General features: G+C 43.7%; 1 protein-coding gene across 2 annotated transcripts in view; it reads right to left on the reverse strand.

The window, feature by feature from the left end:
* Positions 1-15,117, reverse strand: part of LOC124036678 (AT-rich interactive domain-containing protein 3A-like) — a 298,644-nt gene that overhangs the window by 15,070 nt on the left and 268,457 nt on the right. For both annotated transcript variants that reach the window (XM_046351527.1, XM_046351526.1), the window contains 2 exons: positions 12,599-12,843; positions 10,839-11,123 (listed from right to left, as the gene is read on the reverse strand). In XM_046351527.1, coding sequence (XP_046207483.1) covers positions 10,839-11,123; positions 12,599-12,843 — 530 coding nt within the window. The remainder of the gene's footprint in view (positions 1-10,838; positions 11,124-12,598; positions 12,844-15,117) is intronic.

Genomic DNA, 15,117 nt, shown 5'->3' on the forward strand with positions numbered 1-15,117 from the left:
GATGAAACCACACCTGAGCAGATAGGCCCCTCATTCTTCCTTTAGACTCTATTATTCAGTAATGTATGACTTATGTCTTGTCGTAAACACTGTCACGCTGAGAACCATCAACAGAGTGGTCGGGTGGTCGGGTGCCCCCCCCCCCCCCCGGCCCCGGTAATCATGGTAGCAGTATTTCTTCATGACATCGAAGAAGTCCTCAGACATCACATTGCAGATGTTTTATGATGAACTGTGTGTTTTGTGTGTAATAGTGACTCACCTATCATATGGTGAAATGCTCTTGATGTCGGCATACCACCGCTGTGCTGTACAGCTAAACCCCTAGTTATATAATAGTAGAGGACAAACAGTAACATTGACACGCCAATCACATGTTGGAGAATAATAAATAGCCTGGGTTCTGAAGGAGAAGTTCTAGAACTGTGATACACTCCGGAACACAGAACGATACAATGTGTCAAAGATGTGGCGTTATTTTTGTGGCGGTAACACGACTGTAAATTGAATTGGGTTAGTTGGATATTAAACAGGATGTGTTATAGAACCCACTGTAGATTGAGTTGGATATTAAACAGGATGTGTTATAGAACCCACTGTAGATTGAGTTAAACAGGATGTGTTATAGAACCCACTGTAGATTGAGTTGGATATTAAACAGGATGTGTTATAGAACCCACTGTAGATTGAGTTGGATATTAAACAGGATGTGTTATAGAACCCACTGTAGTTGGATATTAAACAGGATGTGTTATAAACAGGATGTGTTATAGAACCCACTGTAGATTGAGTTGGATATTAAACAGGATGTGTTATAGAACCCACTGTAGATTGAGTTGGATATTAAACAGGATGTGTTATAGAACCCACTGTAGATTGAGTTGGATATTAAACAGGATGTGGTATAGAACCCACTGTAGATTGAGTTGGATATTAATCAGGATGTGTTATAGAACCCACTGTAGATTGAGTTGGATATTAAACAGGATGTGTTATAGAACCCACTGTAGATTGAGTTGGATATTAACCAGGATGTGTTATAGAACCCACTGGAATACATAGGGGCGGCAGGGTAGCCTAGTGGTTAGAGCGTTGGACTAGTAACCAGAAGGTTGCGAGTTCAAACCCCCGAGCTGTCATGGTAAAAATCTGTTGTTCTGCCCCTGAACAGGCAGTTAACCCACTGTTCCCAGGCCATCATTGAAAATAAGAATTTGTTCTTAACTGACTTGCCTGGTTAAATAAAGGTAAAATAAAAATATCAAAGGGAATTACAATCCTTTTTTTCTCCAAATGCTTCTCTGTGGGTTTTTGAAATGATTAATGTCACAGTTATACATCATAATTGCATTAATTATACGACATTATAATTAATTATACGACATTATAATTAATTATACGACATTATAATTAATTATACGACATTATAAGTGCATAACAGTGAATAACCATGTGTATTCACATTAGTAACTGTGGATGTGTCTGAAATTACACCCTCTTCCAATGAATAAACATGTGTATTCACATTAGTAACTGTGGATGTGTCTGAAATTACACCCTCTTCCAATGAATAAACATGTGTATTCACATTAGTAACTGTGGATGTGTCTGAAATTACACCCTCTTCCAGGGTTCCCCAATCATTTCTGATCTAAAAAGAGAGAGAGCAAAACTGTCATCAAGGCAAAGGGTGGCTACTTTGAAGAATCTAATATATATTTTGATTTGTTTAGTACTTTCTTGGGTACTACATGATTCCATATGTGTTATTTCATAGTTTTGATGTCTTCAATATTATTGTTACAATGTAGAAAATAGTACAAATAAAGAAAAAGCATTGAATGAGTAAGTGTGTCCAAACCTTTGACTGGTACTGTATATATATATAATTTTTGTCATTGGACATAAAAGCCTGTAAAATCACCAGGAAATCAACATGATTTCACAGCCAGAAGAGGACTGGCCACCCCACATATGCTCTCTCTAATTCTCTCTTTCTTTCTCTCTCTCGGAGGACCTGAGCCCTAGGACCATGCCCCAGGACTACCTGACATGATGACTCCTTGCTGTCCCCAGTCCATCTGACCGTGCTGCTGCTCCAGTTTCAACTGTTCTGCCTTGTTATTATTCGACCATGCTGGTCATTTATGAACATTTGAACATCTTGGCCATGTTCTGTTATAATCTCCACCCGGCACAGCCAGAAGAGGACTGGCCACCCCACATAGCCTGGTTCCTCTCTAGGTTTATCCTAGGTTTTGGCCTTTCTAGGGAGTTTTTCCTAGCCACCGTGCTTCTACACCTGCATTGCTTGCTGTTTGGGGTTTTAGGCTGGGTTTCTGTACAGCACTTTGAGATATCAGCTGATGTACGAAGGGCTATATAAATACATTTGATTTGATTTGATTTGACGATTTTAAGTCAGGAAATCTGTTCTGAAGTATATCCACGTTTAAATAGTGAGGCATATGTGATCATATCCCAATGTAATCAAGGTTTGAAATGATTCTGTTTGTGTTAAATACTTCAGAAAGTATTCCATAACCTATTGCATATCTTGTTGTGTCAAGGCCTGAATTGGAAAATGGATTAAATCAACAACAAAAAATTCCTCACCCATCCACACACAATAGCCCAAAATGACAAAGTGAAAACGTGTTTTTAGAAACGTTTTGCAAAAGTATTCAAAATTAAATACAAAAATATTTAATTTGTTATTTTTTAAAATTTATTTTAGGATCCACATTAGCTGTTGCAAAAGCAGTAGCTACTCTTCCTGACGTCCACACAGAACATGAACCATAATACAGAATGACATAATACAGAACATTAATAGACATGAACAGCTCAAGGACAGAACTACATATAAAAAAAATGTAAAGGCCCACGTAGTCTACATATCAACACATACACACAAACTATCTAGGTCAGATTGGGGAGAGGCGTTGTGCCGCGAGGTGTTGCTTTATCTGTTTTTTGAAACCAGGTTTGCTGTTTATTTGAGCAATATGAGATGGAAGGAAGTTCCATGCAATAAGGGCTCTATATAATTCTGTACGCTTTCTTGAATTTGTTCTGCATTTGGGGACTGTGAAAAGACCCCTGGTGGCTTGTCTGGAGGGATAAGTGTGTGTGTCAGAGATATGTGAAGTTGACTATGAAAACAATTTAGGATTTTCAACACATTGATGTTTCTTCTAAAATGTATAAATAATGCAGTCAGTCTCTACTCAACTCTTAGCCAAGAAAGACTGGCATGCAGAGTATTTATATCAGCCCTCTGATTACAATTAAGAGCAAGATGTGCCTCTCTGCTCTGGGCCAGCTGCAGCTGAACTAGGCCTTTCCTTGCAGCACTGGACCACACGACTGGACAATAATCAAGATTAGACAAAACTAGAGCCTACAGAACCTGCTTTTTGGAGTGTGGTGTCAAAAAAGCAGAACATCTCTATTACGGACAGACGTCGCCCATCTTTACAACCACTGACCATGACAGTTTACAATCTAAGGTAACGCCAAGTCATTTAATCTCCTCAACTTGTTCAACAGCCACACCATTCATTACCAGATTCAGCTGAGTTCTAGAACTGAAGGAATGATTTATACAAAATACTTTGTACCAAATACAATGCTCTTAGTTTTAGAGATGTTCAGGACCAGTTTATTACTGGCCACCCATCCCAAAACAGACTGCAACTCTGTTAAGGGTTTCAGTGACTTCATTAGCTGTGGTTGCTGATGCGTATATGGTTGAATCATCAGCATACATGGACACACATGCTGTGTTTAATGCCAGTGGCAGGTCATTGGTAAAAATAGAAAAGAGTAGAGGGTCTAGAGAGCTGCCCTGTGGTACACCACACTTTACATGTTTGACATTAGAGAAGCTTCCATTAATGAAAACCGTTTGAGTTCTATTAAATAGATAGCTCTGAGACCACAATATGGCAGAGGTTGAAAAGCCATAATACATACATTTTTTCAACAACAGGGTGGAGTCAATAATATTAAAGGCTGCACTGAAATCTAACAGTACAACTCGCAAAATCTTCTTCTTATCGATTTCTTTCAACCAATCACCAGTCAGATGTGTCACTGCAGTACACGTTGAGCACCCTTCTCTATAAGCATGCTGAAAGTCTGTTGTTAATTTGTTTACAGAGAAATAGCATTGTATTTGGTCAAACACAAACTTTTAGGTCTGCTGTTAGAACCAGTACAGACCACTTTAGCTCTCTTGGGTAGCGGAATTACTTTGGCTTCCCTCCAGGCCTGAGCACAAAGACTTTCCTCTAGGCTCAGATTAAAGATATGACAGGTATGAGTGGCTATAGAGTCAGCTACCATCCTCAGAATACCTACATAAGTATTCACACCCCTGAATCAACACACGTTAGAATCACCTTTGGCAGTGATTACAGCTGTGAGTCTTTCTGAGTAAGTCTCTAAGAGTGATGACAGCTGTGAGTCTTTCTGGGTAAGTTTCTAAAAGTGATTACAGCTGTGAGTCTTTCTGGGTAAGTCTCTAAGAGTGATGAAAGCTGTGAGTCTTTCTGGGTAAGTCTAAGAGCTGTGAGTCTTTCTGGGTAAGTCTAAGAGCTTTGCACACCTGGATTGTACAATATTTGCCCGTTATTCTTTCTTAAATTATTCAATCTCCGTCAGGTTGGTTGTTGTTCATTGCTAGACAGCCATTTCAAAGTCTTGCCATAGATTTTCAAGCTGATTTAAGTCAAAACTGTAACTAGGCCACTCAGGAACATTCAATGTCATCTTGGTAAGCAACTCCAGTGTATATTTGGGCTTGTGTTTGAGGTTATTGTCCTGCTGAAAGGTAAATTTGTCTCCCAGTGTCTGGTGGAAAGCCGACTGAATCAGGTTTTCCTCGAGGATGTTGCCTGTGCTTAACTCTATTACGTTTCTTTTTATCCTAAAAACATCCTAGTCCTTGCCAATGACAAGCATACCCATAACACGATGCAGCCACCACCATGCTTGAAAATATGAAGAGTGGTACTCAGTGATGTGTTGTATTGGATTTGCCCCAAACATAACACTTTCTACTCAGGACTTATCGTTCATTTCTTTGAAACATTTTTTGCAGTTTTACTTTAGTGTCTTACTGCAGAAATGCATGTTTTGGAATATTATTATTCTGTACAGGCTTCCTTTTCACTCTGTCATTTAGGTAAGTATTGTGCGGTAACTACAATGTTGTTGATCCATCCTCAGTTTTCTATCAAAGCTATAATATTTGTATTGATACACTCTGTAACTGTTTTAAAGTCACCATTGGCCTCATGGTGAAATCCCTGAGTGGTTTCCTTCCTCTCCGGCAACTGAGTTAGGAAGGACGCTTGTGTCTTTGTAGTGACTGGGTGGTATTGATACACCATCCAAAGAGTATTCAATAACTTCACCATGCTCAAAGGGATATTACATTTCTGCTTTTGATTTTTACCCATCTACCAATAGGTGCCCTTCTTTGTGAGGCATTGAAACGTCCCTGGTCTTTGTGATTGAATCTGGGCTGGAAATTCACTGTTCGACTGAGGGACCTTACAGATAATTGTATGTGTGGGGTACAGAGATGACGAAGTCATTTAAAAGTAATGTAAAAACACTATTATTGCAGACAGAGTGAATCCATGCAACTTGCAGTATTATCTGACTTTATAAGCACATTGTTCCTGCTTGCCAAAACAATGGGGTTAAATACATATTGACTCAAGACCTTTAAGCTTTTCATTTTTATTCAGTTCTAAACATCTCTAAAAACCTTTTCCACTTTGACATTTTGGGGTATTGTGTTTAGGCCAGTGACACAATTTAATCACAATTTAATAATTTAGTAAAAAAATTCAGGGTGTAAAATGTGGGAAAAAAACGTAATGGTGTGTGAATACGTTCTGAAGGAACGGTATCTGTTTGGGGTTCCTGCAGTGTTATTATTATTATTTTATAACTCTTTTCCGACCCCCTGACCATTCGCTCAAGGAACAATCATCTCCCAGCTGATTGTAATTGAGAGCCCTGTTCCCTATAGCTAGAGACAGGTCAGCTGATTGTAATTGAGAGCCCTGCCCTGTTCCCTATAGCTAGAGACAGGTCAGCTGATTGTAATTGAGAGCCCTGCCCTGTTCCCTATAGCTAGAGGCAGGTCAGCTGATTGTAATTGAGAGCCCTGCCCTGTTCCCTACAGCTAGAGACAGGTCAGCTGATTGTAATTGAGAGCCCTGCCCTGTTCCCTACAGCTAGAGACAGGTCAGCTGATTGTAATTGAGAGCCCTGCCCTGTTCCCTATAGCTAGAGGCAGGTCAGCTGATTGTAATTGAGAGCCCTGTTCCCTATAGCTAGAGGCAGGTCAGCTGATTGTAATTGAGAGCCCTGTTCCCTATAGCTAGAGGCAGGTCAGCTGATTGTAATTGAGAGCCCTGCCCTGTTCCCTATAGCTGGAGGCAGGTCAGCTGATTGTAATTGAGAGCCCTGCCCTGTTCCCTATAGCTGGAGACAGGTCAGCTGATTGTAATTGAGAGCCCTGCCCTGTTCCCTACAGCTAGAGACAGGTCAGCTGATTGTAATTGAGAGCCCTGCCCTGTTCCCTATAGCTAGAGGCAGGTCAGCTGATTGTAATTGAGAGCCCTGTTCCCTATAGCTAGAGGCAGGTCAGCTGATTGTAATTGAGAGCCCTGTTCCCTATAGCTAGAGGCAGGTCAGCTGATTGTAATTGAGAGCCCTGCCCTGTTCCCTATAGCTAGAGACAGGTCAGCTGATTGTAATTGAGAGCCCTGTTCCCTATAGCTAGAGGCAGGTCAGCTGATTGTAATTGAGAGCCCTGTTCCCTATAGCTAGAGGCAGGTCAGCTGATTGTAATTGAGAGCCCTGCCCTGTTCCCTATAGCTAGAGGCAGGTCAGCTGATTGTAATTGAGAGCCCTGCCCTGTTCCCTATAGCTAGAGGCAGGTCAGCTGATTGTAATTGAGAGCCCGTTCCCTATAGCTAGAGACAGGTCAGCTGATTGTAATTGAGAGCCCTGTTCCCTATAGCTAGAGACAGATCAGCTTATTGTAATTGAGAGCCCTGCCCTGTTCCCTATAGCTAGAGACAGGTCAGCTGATTGTAATTGAGAGCCCTGCCCTGTTCCCTATAGCTAGAGGCAGGTCAGCTGATTGTAATTGAGAGCCCTGCCCTGTTCCCTATAGCTAGAGACAGGTCAGCTGATTGTAATTGAGAGCCCTGTTCCCTATAGCTAGAGACAGATCAGCTTATTGTAATTGAGAGCCCTGCCCTGTTCCCTATAGCTAGAGACAGGTCAGCTGATTGTAATTGAGAGCCCTGCCCTGTTCCCTATAGCTAGAGGCAGGTCAGCTGATTGTAATTGAGAGCCCTGCCCTGTTCCCTATAGCTGGAGACAGGTCAGCTGATTGTAATTGAGAGCCCTGTTCCCTATAGCTAGAGGCAGGTCAGCTGATTGTAATTGAGAGCCCTGCCCTGTTCCCTATAGCTAGAGACAGGTCAGCTGATTGTAATTGAGAGCCCTGATCCCTATAGCTAGAGACAGGTCATCTGATTGTAATTGAGAGCCCTGTTCCCTATAGCTGGTTGAGATAGGTCAGCTGATTGTAATTGAGAGCCCTGTTCCCTATAGCTAGAGACAGGTCAGCTGATTGTAATTGAGAGCCCTGTTCCCTATAGCTAGAGACAGGTCGGCTGATTGTAATTGAGAGCCCTGCCCTGTTCCCTATAGCTAGAGACAGGTCAGCTGATTGTAATTGAGAGCCCTGTTCCCTATAGCTAGAGGCAGGTCAGCTGATTGTAATTGAGAGCCCTGTTCCCTATAGCTAGAGGCAGGTCAGCTGATTGTAATTGAGAGCCCTGCCCTGTTCCCTATAGCTAGAGGCAGGTCAGCTGATTGTAATTGAGAGCCCTGCCCTGTTCCCTATAGCTAGAGGCAGGTCAGCTGATTGTAATTGAGAGCCCCGTTCCCTATAGCTAGAGACAGGTCAGCTGATTGTAATTGAGAGCCCTGTTCCCTATAGCTAGAGACAGATCAGCTTATTGTAATTGAGAGCCCTGCCCTGTTCCCTATAGCTAGAGACAGGTCAGCTGATTGTAATTGAGAGCCCTGCCCTGTTCCCTATAGCTAGAGGCAGGTCAGCTGATTGTAATTGAGAGCCCTGCCCTGTTCCCTATAGCTGGAGACAGGTCAGCTGATTGTAATTGAGAGCCCTGTTCCCTATAGCTAGAGGCAGGTCAGCTGATTGTAATTGAGAGCCCTGCCCTGTTCCCTATAGCTAGAGACAGGTCAGCTGATTGTAATTGAGAGCCCTGATCCCTATAGCTAGAGACAGGTCATCTGATTGTAATTGAGAGCCCTGTTCCCTATAGCTTGAGATAGGTCAGCTGATTGTAATTGAGAGCCCTGTTCCCTATAGCTAGAGACAGGTCAGCTGATTGTAATTGAGAGCCCTGTTCCCTATAGCTAGAGACAGGTCGGCTGATTGTAATTGAGAGCCCTGCCCTGTTCCCTATAGCTAGAGGCAGGTCAGCTGATTGTAATTGAGAGCCCTGCCCTGTTCCCTATAGCTAGAGGCAGGTCAGCTGATTGTAATTGAGAGCCCCGTTCCCTATAGCTAGAGACAGGTCAGCTGATTGTAATTGAGATCCCTGCCCTGTTCCCTATAGCTAGAGGCAGGTCAGCTGATTGTAATTGAGAGCCCTGCCCTGTTCCCTATAGCTGGAGGCAGGTCAGCTGATTGTAATTGAGAGCCCTGCCCTGTTCCCTATAGCTAGAGACAGGTCAGCTGATTGTAATTGAGAGCCCTATTCCCTATAGCTAGAGACAGGTCAGCTGATTGTAATTGAGAGCCCTGCCCTGTTCCCTATAGCTAGAGGCAGGTCAGCTGATTGTAATTGAGAGCCCTGTTCCCTATAGCTAGAGGCAGGTCAGCTGATTGTAATTGAGAGCCCTGCCCTATTCCCTATAGCTAGAGGCAGGTCAGCTGATTGTAATTGAGAGCCCTGTTCCCTATAGCTAGAGGCAGGTCAGCTGATTGTAATTGAGAGCCCTGCCCTGTTCCCTATAGCTAGAGGCAGGTCAGCTGATTGTAATTGGGAGCCCTGTTCCCTATAGCTAGAGGCAGGTCAGCTGATTGTAATTGAGAGCCCTGCCCTGTTCCCTATAGCTGGAGACAGGTCAGCTGATTGTAATTGAGAGCCCTGCCCTGTTCCCTATAGCTAGAGACAGGTCAGCTGATTGTAATTGAGAGCCCTGTTCCCTATAGCTAGAGGCAGGTCAGCTGATTGTAATTGAGAGCCCTGCCCTGTTCCCTATAGCTGGAGACAGGTCAGCTGATTGTAATTGAGAGCCCTGCCCTGTTCCCTATAGCTGGAGACAGGTCAGCTGATTGTAATTGAGAGCCCTGTTCCCTATAGCTAGAGGCACGTCAGCTGATTGTAATTGAGAGCCCTGTTCCCTATAGCTAGAGACAGGTCAGCTGATTGTAATTGAGAGCCCTGTTCCCTATAGCTAGAGGCAGGTGAGCTGATTGTAATTGAGAGCCCTGCCCTGTTCCCTATAGCTAGAGGCAGGTCAGCTGATTGTAATTGGGAGCCCTGTTCCCTATAGCTAGAGGCAGGTCAGCTGATTGTAATTGAGAGCCCTGCCCTGTTCCCTATAGCTGGAGACAGGTCAGCTGATTGTAATTGAGAGCCATGCCCTGTTCCCTATAGCTAGAGACAGGTCAGCTGATTGTAATTGAGAGCCCTGTTCCCTATAGCTAGAGGCAGGTCAGCTGATTGTAATTGAGAGCCCTGCCCTGTTCCCTATAGCTGGAGACAGGTCAGCTGATTGTAATTGAGAGCCCTGCCCTGTTCCCTATAGCTGGAGACAGGTCAGCTGATTGTAATTGAGAGCCCTGTTCCCTATAGCTAGAGGCAGGTCAGCTGATTGTAATTGAGAGCCCTGTTCCCTATAGCTAGAGGCAGGTCAGCTGATTGTAATTGAGAGCCCTGCCCTGTTCCCTATAGCTGGAGACAGGCTCTGGGCAAAAGTACCGCATTATATAGAGAAGTGGTTGCCATTTTAAACTGTATTCATAATACCAGATACATATGTGTGTGTGTAACACTTATCGTGTTGATTTGTCAAAGAAGTGCACTATATAGGAAGTATGGTGCCATTTCTGACCAATGAGGTATCTAAACTCTGATGCTATGTATTGGCCAATGAGAAGGTTTAGAAGCCACCAGTCGGCCATATTGGTACTCTCCAGTGGGAGCAGTCCTCCATAGGATTGAACGACATTTTACAGTATTTCAATTAAAAGGTTTCCCGAAGAAAATGTAAAAAGAATTCTCTCAATTTGATAAAATTTAAATATCTTTAAAATATATATATATATTTTTATGTTTAGATGACATAATATAGTTTAAAAGCATGCATCAAAGTGTCTGTAATATAATAAACGTGGAGAAAACGAAGGTAACATTTTAAAAAATACATTTCTACAACTTCCATAATGTTTTTTACAACGGAGGAGGAGCACCCAGATGTTGGCTTCAGCACAACGCCCCGCCCCGCGTCAGTCATCCAGAATTTAATAGGGTTTCAGACACATCCTCTATTCATAATATCACATACGCATAAATCCAAACTAATAGGGTAACTGTATTGATTTGTCTCACCTCAGGACATAATAACAGATAAACACATTTTAGTATCTGTGTCCGAAATGGCACCCAGCTAGTGCACTGTGTAGAGAACTGGGTATCATTCCAGAAGCCGCTGGTAGTCAGAATAGCATCATTAGTAACTTTAGCGTTGGTTTATCTCACCTCTCATCCGCTCCGCTCGGTTGTTGATCTTGATGTTCATGGGAAGCTGTGTTGCCATGGCGAGGAGGTTCTGCTGCACCGCGTGCTGCATGAGTCTCTGTTGCTCCTCGGCCATCCCCATCTTCTCCGGCGGCTCCCCGCTCTCCAGCTTCTGCCTCAGCTGCTCCAACGCTGCAGCCTGTAGCCCTGCAGCCTCCTGAGCTGCCGGGGCTTGGGGGTGACCTCCCAGAGACATGGGTATCCCCCCCACACGACCCGACAGACAACCCGCCATCAGACCATCCTCTGGGATAAAACAGAGATTTTTTAAAACCAGGTTAGTCTCATTGAGATAAAAAATCACTTTTTTCCAAGAGAACGTTTTAAAGAAGAATACTTTATAGTTTATTGTCCATTTTCTATCTTTCAGATCTTGGGAAATACGTCTTTTGCTTTGAACCAAATCCCAGAGAAAAAAAGTTGGGCATTCTGTAGGCTGCTGTAGGCTCAGGAAGTTCCTGTGGTCGCCAGTACAAGTTGGGCATTCTGTAGGCTACTGTAGGCTCAGGAAGTAGGCTCAGGAAGTTCCTATGGTCGCCAGTACAAGTTGGGCATTCTGTAGGCTACTGTAGGCTCAGGAAGTTCCTGTGGTCGCCAGTACAAGTTGGGCATTCTGTAGGCTACTGTAGGCTCAGGAAGTTCCTATGGTCGTCAGTACAAGTTGGGCATTCTGTAGGCTACTGTAGGCTCAGGAAGTAGGCTCAGGAAGTTCCTATGGTCGCCAGTACAAGTTGGGCATTCTGTAGGCTACTGTAGGCTCAGGAAGTTCCTGTGGTCGCCAGTACAAGTTGGGCATTCTGTAGGCTACTGTAGGCTCAGGAAGTTCCTATGGTCGTCAGTACAAGTTGGGCATTCTGTAGGCTACTGTAGGCTCAGGAAGTAGGCTCAGGAAGTTCCTGTGGTCGTCAGTACAGGTGTTTTCTCATGCAGTGGTAATGTCCGGTTTGATATTCAAACTTTGTGGGAAATTACAGCATGACAAGTCAAATTATGAGAGGAGGTTTTTAGGAAATCAAATTTCCTGAGCATTGTGTCTTCACTCCATCCTGTGTCATTCATTTCAACAGTCAGGTCATGGACACACGTGTCTTTCAAATCAGTGAGCAACAAACAACACCGTCCCTGTGGTAGTCTGGGTGCCAGTCTGATGCACAACACCGTCCCTGTGGTAGTCTGGGTGCCAGTCTGATGCACAACACCGTCCCTGTGGTAGTCTGGGTGCCAGTCTGATGCAGGAAGGAATTATACACAACACCATCCCTGTGGTAGTCTGGGTGCCAGTCTGATGCACAACACCGTCCCTGTGGTAGTCTGGGTGCCAGTCTGATGCACAACACCGTCCCTGTGGTAGTCTGGGTGCCAGTCTGATGCAGGAAGGAATTATACACAACACCATCCCTGTGGTAGTCTGGGTGCCAGTCTGATGCACAACACCGTCCCTGTGGTAGTCTGGGTGCCAGTCTGATGCACAACACCGTCCCTGTGGTAGTCTGGGTGCCAGTCTGATGCAGGAAGGAATTATACACAACACCATCCCTGTGGTAGTCTGGGTGCCAGTCTGATGCAGGAATTAATTATACACAACACCATCCCTGTGGTAGTCTGGGTGCCAGTCTGATGCAGGAATTAATTATACACAACACCATCCCTATGGTAGCCACAACTGCAGCACGGCATCTTCTTCCTGGTCACATGACATGAAACAGTGCTCTGTGTCTCACCTTTCTTGATGTTGTGTCCCTGGGTCACATGTGCTCCATTGAGGGTGGACATGGCCAGGTGAGGCATGTTCATCTTGGAGGAGGAGACGATGGAGGATGTCCCCATTGGAGAGTAGTTAAAGATGGCCGACCCGTAGCTCTGACGACGTCCCTCACGGCGGTTGCTGTCGATAGCTGCCTGGAGCTCTCCGGGGGAGCTCAGGCCCCTCTTTTCACATTCGTAAGGGTAGAGGTACTTCATATACCTGCAGGAAGGGATCGGGAACAGGACATTTCACAATGTTTTATTGAAGGAGAAGTTTTACACCATAATGCTTGTGTCATCATCTCAACAAGGTTACATTATGTAATTTATTACCACAGCCAACCTATAAAACATTCGCGGTTCAGGTATTTTTAGCTGGTGTTTAAGCCAGCTCAATTGTCAAATCCCGTTTACAATTTTGCCTGGTTAAGGTCAGCGCTCTTCTATGTTCAAACCCTATCTTCAGGATTGGTAATTGACCTGTCTTATCTTTGTTTGCTTGCACTGAGAATTTGGAAATATCTGAAGTGTATCGTTAAAAACGTGAGCCAAAGTGCCAGTTTCAGTATGAACTGCTGGGGATATTTTATAGAGCAACTGACAGCTGATCCAGCAAAATTAAGACAGTTTATACCATTTAAAACAAAACCATTACAATATATTCACAACAGATTTCACAACACATTAAGTGTGTGCTCAACACAAAATGAATGTGTACGTGTGTGTATAGCGTGTATGATATTGTGTGTCTTCACGGTCCCTCGCTGTTCCATAAGGTGTATTTTTACCTGTTTATTAAATCAGATTCTACTGCTGCATCAGTTACCTGATGTGGAATAGAGTTCCATGTAGTCATGGCTATATATAGTATCTATATAGTAATATTAGCTCTCTGTATACATCCAAGGGCCAGCCGTGCTGCCCTGTTCTGAGCCAATTGCAATTTTCTTAAGTCCCTCTTTGTGGCACCTGACCACATGACTGAACAGTAGTCCAGGTGTGACAAAACTAGGGCCTTGTTGATAGTGTTGTTAAGAAGGTAGAAACTAGGGCCTGTAGGACCTGTCTTGTTGATAGTGTTGTTAAGAAGGTAGAAACTAGGGCCTGTAGGATCTACCTTGTTGATAGTGTTGTTAAGAAGGTAGAAACTAGGGCCTGTAGGACCTGCCTTGTTGATAGTGTTGTTAAGAAGGTAGAAACTAGGGCCTGTAGGACCTGCCTTGTTGATAGTGTTGTTAAGAAGGTAGAAACTAGGGCCTGTAGGACCTGCCTCTTTGATAGTGTTGTTAAGAAGGTAGAAACTAGGGCCTGTAGGACCTGCCTTGTTGATAGTGTTGTTAAGAAGGTAGAAACTAGGGCCTGTAGGACCTGCCTTGTTGATAGTGTTGTTAAGAAGGTAGAAACTAGGGCCTGTAGGACCTGCCTTGTTAATAGTGTTGTTAAGAAGGTAGAAACTAGGGCCTGTAGGACCTGTCTTGTTGATAGTGTTGTTAAGAAGGTAGAAACTAGGGCCTGTAGGACCTGCCTTGTTGATAGTGTTGTTAAGAAGGTAGAAACTAGGGCCTGTAGGACCTGCCTCTTTGATAGTGTTGTTAAGAAGGTAGAAACTAAGGCCTGTAGGACCTGCCTTGTTGATAGTGTTGTTAAGAAGGTAGAAACTAGGGCCTGTAGGACCTGCCTTGTTGATAGTGTTGTTAAGAAGGTAGAAACTAGGGCCTGTAGGACCTGCCTTGTTGATAGTGTTGTTAAGAAGGTAGAAACTAGGGCCTGTAGGACCTGCCTCTTTGATAGTGTTGTTAAGAAGGTAGAAACTAGGGCCTGTAGGACCTGCCTTGTTGATAGTGTTGTTGAGAAGGTAGAAACTAGGGCCTGTAGGACCTGCCTTGTTGATAGTGTTGTTGAGAAGGTAGAAACTAGGGCCTGTAGGACCTGCCTTGTTGATAGTGTTGTTAAGAAGGTAGAAACTAGGGCCTGTAGGACCTGCCTTGTGGATAGTGTTGTTAAGAAGGTAGAAACTAGGGCCTGTAGGACCTGCCTTGTGGATAGTGTTGTTAAGAAGGTAGAAACTAGGGCCTGTAGGACCTGCCTTGTTGATAGTGCTGTTAAGAAGGTAGAAACTAGTAAATATGTGATCAATACATGTTGATGATTTTTATTCCTGTGTTGTTTGTAACTACCCTGGTAGGTTGACTGATAACCTGAACCAGGTTGCAGGCTCTGGTTACAGTTTGAAGCTTTCTCTTGAGTTGGCAGCCTGATGAAAGCCAGTCAATATTTAGAAAATGTACCTCTGTTGATATCACATTCATTATCAAGCATTTCATCCGTTATCCAGATACTTTACAGTAATGTGGTTCTGAATATAAACACCTCTACCTTTGGCATTTCTGTCTTTTCCGTAGATGTTATAACCTTGTATTTCGACCACTGTATCATCAAATGTATCTAAGTGAGGTTTAGAGATAGTCAGAATATGAGTGTCATCTGTTACTTG

Source organism: Oncorhynchus gorbuscha, linkage group LG05, assembly GCF_021184085.1.
Source record: "Oncorhynchus gorbuscha isolate QuinsamMale2020 ecotype Even-year linkage group LG05, OgorEven_v1.0, whole genome shotgun sequence".
Classification (NCBI taxonomy): domain Eukaryota; kingdom Metazoa; phylum Chordata; class Actinopteri; order Salmoniformes; family Salmonidae; genus Oncorhynchus; species Oncorhynchus gorbuscha.